Source organism: Apteryx rowi, unplaced genomic scaffold (assembly GCF_003343035.1).
Source record: "Apteryx rowi isolate R43461 unplaced genomic scaffold, aptRow1 scaffold_17, whole genome shotgun sequence".
Taxonomy (NCBI): domain Eukaryota; kingdom Metazoa; phylum Chordata; class Aves; order Apterygiformes; family Apterygidae; genus Apteryx; species Apteryx rowi.
In genome coordinates, this window is record NW_020447974.1 from 2,532,358 (window position 1) to 2,543,227 (window position 10,870).

Here is a 10,870-nt window from a genome sequence, read left to right on the forward strand (position 1 = left end):
CGGCGGGCCGGGCGCAGGCTGCCCGTTGGGGAACCCTGCCGGCAAGGTTTCCCCCAACCTTCTGACTTCCGGAAAGGCCAGCAGAAAACCCGGCTGTGAGCGCACGCTGGGGACGACCCCTCGGCCACTTTCACTCAGCCCTCCTGTCTCTTCTCTGGCCTCTTGTTCTCCTTTTCGCTTTTTCTTCTTCTTTTTCGCTCGTGCAGTCCCCGGTGAGGTGACAGCTCAGCGGGTCGGCACTCGGCTTTTGACCACAGCAGAAGCGCAGGAAACTCCACCCGCACGTTTCCTTCTCCCGCCGCCCCCCGGCAGAACCCCACTCTGACATGAGCGCTCCCCGATTTGCGATCCTGGAGGCACCTCCAAGCCCCAACCAGGAACTCCAGCACGTCAAGTGCTGTTCAAAACACACAGTAAAAAGAAGATCCTTGTGCCGAAGAGCTGGAGCATCACAACACCATTTGCCAGGGCCAACATTTCTAGGTCAGCTGACCTATAGCACAGCACCTAAAATTGCATTTGGCACTTTAAATATCACTGTAAATCAGACCCTAGGTGCTCATTAATCTGTTTTGGAGGCTTGCTAATGTCAAAATGAATCCTAATACTAACACGAGCAGTTGATAAAGAGAAACAAACATGAAGGGACACAACTCAGTGTGATGAAGTAGTTCGCTCACGTGAGACGCCCGTCCCGCGTCGGCTCTCTCTCGCTGCTGCCTTGAACAAGAAGGTCAGTGTAAACGGGAGCCCTTTCCTTTCTATTTTCCACGGCTGATTATCTGGCCAACACCAGTCTCGCAATTAAAACAAGACCAAAGACTCAGCCCAGGGATGTACCCAAGCGCGGGCCCAGCAGGGCGCCTGCACCATCCCGCCAGCCTTCCTGGAAAGCCAGGCCGCGCCGGGGCTCCCCGCGCCGCCCCGCGCCGCCCCGCATCCCTCCTGCCACTCGCTGGCCCCTGGCGAGGGCCGGGGCTCTGGCGCGGCCCCGCTCTCGGCGGCGGCGGCGGGGGAAACACCCCACGAAACGCGCCGCACCACTGCCGGGCGGGAGTCTCAGCCGCTGCCTGGGGCTGCGGGAACCTTGCCCGAGGCCCGTGCAGCAGCGAGGACACCCTGCACCCCCGTTTTGCCCCATCCACTCTGCTTTGCTGCCCACGTGCTGAACCCAGAAAGTTTTATTTTTTTCTTGGCCTTGCACTTTTCTTTAGGCTTTCCTGCTTGGGAAACGTCACACAGGAGACACAATTTTTGCACGGCTTATAGCTTTTTCTTTCTGTATTTCTGGCACATTTTGACGCATCCTATACACCAAACCGACAGTTTACAGCTACACACCAGTCTTAACACCCTGCCTGTGGCCTAACCAGAGGAACACATTTGTCGGTTAATACCGGCTCGTACGGTGCGCTGCCGGGGCTGCGAGCCGACTGCTGCCGAGCGGCCTCGCAGGCCAGCGCCGGGCACGACGGCTGCGTGCCCTGCAGGAGCCCTGGGCCTGCCCGGCCACTAAGTCGCTATTCCTGAAGCAGATTTAGACCATTTTCTGGTATCGTGTGCCCACGGTCTGAACTGGCTCCCCCGGCTCCGTGCTGGCAGTGAGCAGTTTTCACGTGGGAGTGCTTCTGACAGATGAAAGGTCAGCACGAAAATATACAGGGTCAGAGGTTCAGAGAGCAGAGGAGGAAGCAACTGTCTGTGGTTTTTCAAACTGCAAGATCCAGCCACAGAAATATGAAGTCCAGAGAGGAAAAGAAAACAAAAAAGCTCCTGAGTGTGGGACAGGTGGAGGGAGCAACYGTACGGAGCACAGGGAGACATTCAGGCAGCAAGGTCTCCTCCTCACCACTGACCACTGATTAGAAGATGATACATACCAACACCAGCACACATTGCGGAAAAGAAAAATACCCAGGGAGGACAGGTGTCTTCTGAAGAAATATGCAGGGATTTTTGTGCATGATCATCACCAAGAAAATCAGACACCGCATACAGTGTCTCACGGGGAGGACAGCTCTGGCACCCTGCAAGCTCACCTCCTGCAGCACGCAGGCACGCAGGTGCCAGGGTGCTACCGGGAGCAGCATAGGGCCCGGCCACTCTCCCACACCCTCTGTAATAAATATGCCARAGGTGTGAGCCCATTTACACCTAGTACCTAGGAGCTGCTCTACAGGAGATAGGAAACCATTTCCACGAGTCCTCCTTCTGCCTCCAGCGTGCCTTGCCTGCCAGAGCAATGCCTGCTTGAATTTCAGCTCAATTGCATTGCTTAAACAGTATAGACGTTCTTTGGGAAACGAATGTTGTGCTGCCTCTGGGAGCATCTGCAGTCCTTTTAACTCCCTCAATTCAACAACACAGTCCTACCTATGTGGCATCAGGAAAGGGGAAATACATGAGATATAAATAAGTGGTTTGGGGTACCAGCTCCAGAAGTGGGAACAAGGGGGGTCACATCGCAACCACCTGCACAGTTTGCTTTGTTAGAAAATGGAGACCCCGTGAGAGGTACTCACCCGCACACAGTAGGTCGTGCCCATCTCGACGACATTTTCAGCATTCTGTATGAGGCTCCTGTCCTGTCTGCCTGCAGGAGCAGCCTCCTCCGAGCCCCACGGGGTGCCATCACCTGCAGCCTTGGTGCTGAGGAGCAGCTTGTCCAGGTCGGGCTGCGGGTATGATGCAGAGAGGCAGCTGATTTCAGGTGAGGCTGGGCTGCTTGGGATGGTAACGCACTCTGTGAGTTTAATTCTTGGCACCTCTTTTGTTCCAAGACAGAAGCTTTTCAGCCCCGGCAGATTGGATGGGTTGGCAAGTTTAATGTTAGCCATTCGGGGTATCAAAGCACACAAGGTGGTGCAGGTGTCCTGTGTCCCCAGTGAGACATCTTCAGTCAGTAAATTAGGTGTTGAAGAATGGGAAGAGGAGGAAGAGCCTTTGATATTTAAAGATGTATTTTGTGTACCTTCATCTAGCGATGTTATCGAATCATTCCTGAATCGGCTGTATTTAGCCCTGTGCAGCATTCCTGGATGTCTAAATAACCCTACATACAGTACGTGTCCACCGAGGCTCTGCTGGTTGCGTTCTCTCATAGCCTTGGCAGTTCTGTAACTGGATACTCTTGCATAAATTGGCTCTTGTAGATAAATTATATGGAAATTAAGCAATTCAAACAATTTTAGAAGGAGAAACCTACTGGATATTTTTGCTGACTGCCTCTCGAGTGGTTTATTTTCCTCAATGCACGAGGCTTAAAACTGCATGGACATCTGGTATTTTGTAAGCAGTAATAAAAGAAGCATACAGGAAAGTGTAGCAATGCTCTAGCAGTTTAATCTGAAGAGCTGCTATCCAAACCTACGCTCATTTCTGCCTCAAGCAAGCAAGCCACTAAATCACTGCTAGCTTTGAAGACTCACTGTTGTAGCCTGCATCATTAATCGGGTAGTCCTGGCTGCAGAAAAAGCTCAAGCATATTCCACACAAAGCAAAGCAAAACAGCTAGAATCTCAAATACGTTTTCAGACTACCAAGAACCTAGCAAGGTACCCAGCTTTTAGCATTTCCAGCTTCAGCTGCCCCAAAGGAAGAAAGCACCCCTATGCTGCCATTCTCACGTTCTCCATTCACGAAAAAAAAATAATCAAGGAAAATACTGATCTGAACAGAGCCAGCAGTTCTCAGTGTAAGTCTTACTAATTCTTGCTGGAAAGTCCTTCAGCAGCATCCTGCAGACCCCGGTGAGACCCGCGCGGCCCGGCGCTGTGTCCCGGCGCGCCGCGGCTGCGGCGGCCCCGGCGCGGCTGCTCCGCCGCGCCGCTGCCTCGCCCGCGGCCGGCCCCGCCGCGCCGCCCGTTTTATGAATGAAGTTTTTGTGAATGACTCGCGGCGCGTGCAGGCGGGCAGCCCCGTGAATGGCGCTCCGCGGGGCGGCCGCGGCCCTGCGGCCCCCGGGGGGCGCCTCCCAGCCAATCCCGGCCCGCCGCTGACTCACGCGCCATAAATACGCTAAACGAGCAGCCCCGCGAAAACAGGGCTCCGGGGAGCGGCCCCGAGCCCCGGCAGCGCGGCGGGCTGCGGCCTCCGGAAGCCCCGGCAGATCTTGCTGAAAAGCCTTCAAAAGCCCCTTTGTCTGTAACGCACCGCCAGAGAGTTAAAAAAACAACCAAAAAAGCATGACTCAAGTGATGCATTAATATTAAAGACGCATGGTGCAATTCCTGTGGGAAGGTGCGATCCATCTTTCCTCGAGGCTGAGTTCCTGCTCATTGACCGCCGGTTCGATATCAGACCCAGCGCAGCTTCCTGTGCCTATCAAATTTACTTTAAAGGCATGATGGAAACTGCAAAAGGCTGAGCACTCAGGAAGCCGCCGGCTGAGTAGGCAACGGCCCGAAATAGAACGAAACAGAACGCAGCCCTGCCTCCAAGTGCCAAAGCCCCCGGCAGCTCCCTCCCGGAGCAGGATAGCTCCCCGCTGGCTCTGCACGCGCATTCGGGTCCTGCTATCTTCGGCTCCAACCTAAAAAGAACTACTGACAATTCATTACAAGTGTTGTGATGAATCCCAAGCTGCTGCCACCCGGTACGCATATTCTTATTAAAGGAATGACAATTTTCATTCCAGTTCCCTCCCTGCTTGTGCTGAAGCTCATCTCAAATGATAAATTGTGATGGGTAAACATTTTCTGTACAGAAAAACATCCATCTGCAGCACTGCTATAGAAGCCAAGCGGTTTACTCACGGAAAATATTTGTGCCCTTGGCATAAGTCACCTCAGCACGACCTGGGTTTTGACTCCTCGGCCAACGTCATGAAAATAGATACGCGGCAATACTGGGGTTCAGACCAAAAGATTAAAATCAATGCAACTACATTTCACTTCTCTCCATTAATTACTTTCTCTCACTAAACTTTCAGTATTAAATTCACCTTCATCATGCTCACACCGAAACCGGCCTTACCCCGGTCTCGTGTGTGGTGACGTAAAACAGCTGCCAGATGAGGAGGACGAGCTCCACGGCCGGCAGCCCCGACGCAACGGGAGGAGAGAATCACAAACAGGCAACGAAGCGCGAGCTCAACACAGACACTGCGTTTTGCGCTTCTCCTCTTGTATGAAAGCTAGTATTAATGCTAAAAGATTCAATAGATGTTGTGATCAAATGGGAAAAAAAAATACAGTCCTGATTGTACCAGTGAAATATGGCTCAAAGAGGCAGCGGCTTCTCCTGAATCAACTCTTTCTGGTGGGATGTCTCACGCTGCCCACAAAACCAAACCCAAAGGGAAAACCTGCCCAAGCCACAAGTTAAGAACAGTGACTAATTTCTCATCAAGCTTTAATGACGGCTTCAAGCACCAAAGGATAGCAAACATTCAGAAGTGATTAGCAGCTCTACTGATTGTATGCAAAGCACAGAAATTCTCTTAGCACTAACATTTTTCTTTTTTAACTCTTTAATTTCAGTGCTGGGATAGAACATGAGCACCACATGGCTGGAAGGAAAGGCCAAGCGGGAGCCGGCGCTGGCATCCTCACCGTCACGCAAGACGCCCTCCCCAATGGGTTGCCACGACCCGAAACGGGGCCGGGGCACGCTGCCACGCAGCAGCAGCACCCAGGCTCCCCACCGATGTTGAGAAGAAGAGGTAACAAGGCAACCGGCAGGGTGCGAGACCCCGCAGGCAAAGCAGCGGCGGGCGGCTCGAGGGGCTCAGCAGCTCGCCGCAGCCCGGCCCCGTGGCGCCAGCGAGCGGCCCCGCGGCGCGGGGGCTGGGGGCAGCGGGGCTCCGCTGCCGGTGCCGCAGGAAGCAAGGCCGTTGCAAAACGCTCTGCTCTCTGCAGCAGTGAGAAAGACGAGCTTGAGAGCGGTAACCAGAAAAGATCGGCATTGTCYGAAGAAACATTAGCCATCGGGGGCAGGGGGCGGAGAAAGACAAATGCCTCTGTGAATGAAAAGGCTTTCTCTCAGGACTCCAAGCGGGATTTCTGCTGAAGGTGCTGGGAAATCAGCCTCCAGCGAGCAGCGAGAACAAAGGGCCTTTAAGCGCAGGCGAAACGGAGCCGAGCGCCGCGTGGGCGGCCTCAAAGGAGGCTGTGTTTCGCGCTGGCCGCCCGCGTCGGCGTTTGCCAGCACGGCCCGGGCCGGGGCGGCTCAGCGGCTGCCCAGCCTCCCGCCTCCCGCCAGGGAAAGCACGGGCAAATGGCGCTTTCTCCCTTGCGCTGCCGTTGGTCCGTCTTAATGTGCCGGTGCCTGTTCCCTAGCGGCTGCATCTGCCTGTTGTCTCAGGCTGAGCAGGACCGGCCTCAGCGCAGGGCTCTGCCTGGGCACTGTGTCACCAGCCCCACCAGCCCCAGACCGCGGCTCTTTGCAGCCTTCACACACCAAAACCCCCAAAGCATCTCTCGGCCAAGGTGAGCAGCCCCCAGTCCTTCGACCTGCAACATCTTAACTGGATCTTAAAAATCACACGTGAAGGAAGCATTTTGCTCTCCATTGGCGGGCTGCGGTGAGCTGCAGGAATTGAAGCCCTCTGAAGGGGTGTAAGGAGGAGGAGGAGAGCGATTTTGCAGGGGCTGGGCTGAAGTTCGGCTCAGCTCCTCTTATGAAGCCCCCAGTCCTGGCCTGGCACCGAGCGTCTTGGCAGGTTATTTGGGGAGGACAAGGTGGGCAAGAAAGGGGAGCTGCTAGGGGATACCTGGGAAATGGAGACCCAGGAACGGCTCCATGCCCTCGAAGAGGGAGGTGAAGCTGAGCATCATGAGGCTCCACGTTTGGAAGGGAGGAAGGGCCCAAGCCCCAGCACCCTGCTGGGGTCCCCGCAGGTCGCAAGGCATCGCGAGGAAGAGCCGCTCCAGCCAGCGCACCCCCGTCGCCAGCGGCAGAGCCGTCACGCAGGAGAAAGAGGGGGCAGCGGATTGGACACCGACGCTCCTGAGGACCCTCTGAAGCAGCTGCAGGAGAGGAGGCGGCGCAGCGGCAGCCAGACCTGCGGCGCTCCCGCGGGCCAGCCCCAGCTGCCACCGAGCAGGGTCCCAGGTCCGCACCCGCTCCCAGGCGCCCCACGGCACTCGCGGCCCCGCACGCAGCCCAGGCGGCCACCCGGGGAGAGCGGCGGCAGCAGCAGAGGCTTCCTGCCGCCCCGGCCCCCGTGGGCGCAGGTGCTGGCCGGCGGTGGGGGAGCCCCGGCGCGAAGCCCTCCTGCCCCGGCGGAGCATGGCCGAAAAGGCGGTTACGCTCTTGCAAGCGTCCGGGAGAAACTGCTAAGGGTTTCTCGTAAGCGGCATAAGAGATCTGCGTTTCTGTCTGAATACAGAATATCTGGGGGATTTTTTTCCGCTATAAATAGGAGCAGCCGCGTTAAGTCACCGCTAAAGTGCCCTGAGCTTCCTGAAGGCAACGGCAAACCAAAGCCGCCCTGCTTCCTCCTCGGCCCACTCCGCCGAGCCAGGCCGACGCCGGCGCAGAGGCACGGCAGGGCCGCGGAGCCCAGAGGCGCAGCTCGCTCCCGGTGCGCCGGGGCAGCGCGGGGGCGCGCAACCCCCCAGCTGCAAAAGGGCCGCCACGGGCCAGCCCATTGCCGCGTGTCTCCTGAGCTGGCTCTGAAGGAGCCCCCGGTCGCAGAAAAGGGGCCCGGGGTGAGTCGGAAACGAGCTGCAGTTTTCCTTCCAGGGCACCATGTTTGGCTCACCCTGGTTTAACCAGGTGCAAAAACGCTTCTTTGCCCGAAACGACAGCTAGGGGAGCGGCAGGACCGCCCGGGCTGAGGGGGCGAGCGGCCGCGCCGCTCAGGCAGGCGAAGGCAGCGGTTTGCAGCCGAGTGTGCTGGTGGTGCAGGCAGCACGGCACACGCCGCCGCTTGGCTGCATCTGCTTCACCCCCTTCCCTTCCCATCCTCCCTGCCCGGCGATGGCAGCGCCTGCTCCTGCGAACGCGGCGGCCCGAGCACGACCGGCCTTGCCTTTGCCGGGCTCTGCCTTTCTGCCGGGAGGGCCTGTAGCGCGGGGGCAGAGCACTGAGGGGGGCTCCTGCGCAAGGGCCCAAATCCAGACTCCAGGTGCTGCCGAACAGCCGGCACCAAAGCAGCCAGGGCAGCGCGGAGCGGGAGCAGCCGCGGAGGAGCAACGCCACGTGGCCCAGGCTGGCGCCGGCACTCGGGGAAAGCCGAGCGCTGGACACGGGTGGAGCCTCTGCGGCCCCGGGCAGAGCCACCAGCCAGAGCTACTGCGAGCCCTCAAAACCCCGCGCAGCGCAGGGCAGACAGATGGACCGCTCTGGTGACTGATTTCTGAAGGGAGCGCTGCGTGCGACGAGCCTGCGGTGCGCTCGGTTGCACTCGCTGGCCTTCCTCAGCACATCTCGCAAGGAGGACAAGAGGTCGTGAGATGGCCCAGCAGCAAAAAGCGCCAGCAAAAACCCCAAATCCCATGTCAGTCATCCCACAAAGCGCTGAAGCATCGCGGGATGCAGCATCCACTGCCGCAGCAGGGCTGCAAAGCCAGATCTCAGCTGCCCCCGAAGCATCATAAGGCTTTGGCTCTGCAAAATTATCCTCTCTGTGAAACATGTTTCAGCACCGCCAACACAGAACTACAGTCAGCTCTAAAAGACGCTGGAAATAGCCATGCTTTCGGGGCATCGCAGGCCTCGGTACCCATGGGCTCCTACATCCTCTCCTGCAGTTCAGCTTACAGCTGTATTTTTGCAGGCAGTCAGCTAACACACGCGTGAAAGGAACAGCGCGGCAGCAGGGATGGACTTCTCCCAGCGTCTCCCCAGGGTGCTGATGGCCACAGCCCACATGCACGCTGAAGGACGTGCTCCGTAAAGGGCCGTGCCTTCGGCATCTCCCAGTCTCGCCAGCGAGTCCTTTAACTCGGCAGCACGCGGATCAGCAGTCGTAGATCAGCATCAGTGATTAAGAAAGGAGACGGTGACCGTGGGGAGGTTTCTGCTCGCTCGGTGCTCGCGCTGCTCCCCTGGAACCGATGCTCCTCCATGAGGAAGGCCTTAGGAGACCTTCCCTTCCGGCCCGTGCTGCCCGGAGCCGCTTTGCCGCTCTCCCAGGCGCCTTCCCCTCCGCAGCGCTCACCGGAGACCCGGCTGCTCCTCCGGCCAGGACAGCCTCTGAGGGCACTCGCCTCCTCGACCACCGCTGGGAAGCCGCACCTGCTGGAAACAGCACTCTTCGGGGCAGAAATCCCTCCGAAACCGTTCCTTCCCCTTGCTTAAAATGTATTGCAGAGTTTAATGTCTGAAGAACTTCTGTCTAGATGTTTTTCTGAAAGAGGCCACCCAATACTAAGACTTACTGCATTTTTTGGGGGGAGGGGGATAGATACAAATGTCCCCCCACAAGTTTTGAATGACAATTAATTGTTGCTCTATAACTCTGCAAAACCAAGTAGCCTAGTACATAGGAATGAAGCACTAGGAAAACACAAGGTTGTTTTAGGCTGGACACATTAACTTTCACTATAAATACAAACAGAAAAGCTGCCTGCACGCAGGGGGTCACCACAGCCCCCACCAGTTCTCCAAGGCAACGCAAGCACAAACAGGTTGACACAGATAACCATAGGAAACGCAGTTCGCTCCATGCCCCCTCTCCCCTGCGTCTTTATATAAGAGCAAGTCTGTTATTGGTGTTACATGATTACTAAATTCCTCTTTACTCATTAAAGCGCTATCCTTGGAAAATAACATTGTGATAGATAGCTGAGCGTTTTAGGTAGTGTCCAGATGGACACCCACACACATCCGCCTCTCAGAAGAGAAAATCACCCAGCGTCAAAGGAAAACTGTAATGTAACAGTTACGAGCACACCAGTGCTCTGCGTGTGCTGCCAAAATGCAGGTTCCAGCCTCGGCTTCCCAGCATTTCATACTGTTTGCTAACTTGTAAAAGAAAAAAAAAACCAACAACAAAAAAACCCACTAACCAAACCAAAGGTAACCAGTCTTCTGCTTCATTATCTTCTTTGTCCAATGCTGTAATAATAATAATAATAATAATAATAAATTCCTGAGTTTCATACACTGTGATCCTAAAAACCTGAAAGCAAGGTCAAAAAGCAACTTTGTTGTACAAACAGTGCATGCGACTGGCTGGGGCCTTTCCACACGTCCGTGACATGCAGATTCCCCCATTCCCTTTGCAGACTCCCAGCTTTGCCAGGACAAAGCTGCCACCCGAGAGCTCGCCTTGCTCTCGCCGTCAGGAAAGTGCTGCTGGCCACCGAGAGCTTCAGCGCTGCAATGTCATGAGCAAGTTCTCTTGTAGTTCTTCCAGTTTGCGTGCAGCACCGCAAAACGTTAATGCCTAGAGTGTTACTTAAAAAGTTCTCGATAGAGGCAGGGAAGTTTCTCAAGGAAGAAAGTGCTTTGGAACTACAAAACAATTATTTACTGTGGCTTAATGAAGAAATGGGAAGAGAAGTCCGGTTGTAAGGTTTTAGGGTAATTAATTTCCTTGTCGCTACCACAGTACCGGTCACAAGGTGCCACCTACTTTTTTGTACTTTCCAAAATTCATTGCAAGATGAATGCAAAACCCACATGTGAAGAATACTTTTGACAGAAAGTGATAGCACTTACAAAGTAAGGCTTAACAGAAGTGCTTTCAACAGAGAAGACAACTGCAATAGCAGAATTGAAACATGAAGTTAAGGCACATAAATAGAAAATTCAAAATTACAGGATGAGGCTGTATCCTTTGTAAATTGCTACAAATATTCTCACCCGTAGGAGTTGCAAAACAAGTTAATGACACTGTTACTAGAGACGCAGAAGAGTGAGCAGTTCTAGTGAGTCACTGGAGAACATAGGGATGACATGCTGAGAACTTCATGTTATT

At 55.3% G+C, this 10,870-nt stretch overlaps 1 protein-coding gene across 1 annotated transcript in view; it reads right to left on the minus strand.

Annotated features, from left to right (window-relative positions):
- Positions 1–3,211, minus strand: part of SHC4 (SHC adaptor protein 4) — a 34,950-nt gene extending 31,739 nt beyond the window's left edge. Inside the window, exon 1 of the mRNA XM_026060554.1 lies at positions 2,523–3,211. Coding sequence (XP_025916339.1) covers positions 2,523–3,101 — 579 coding nt within the window. The 5' untranslated portion in view covers positions 3,102–3,211. The remainder of the gene's footprint in view (positions 1–2,522) is intronic.
- Positions 3,212–10,870: the final 7,659 nt, after the last annotated feature.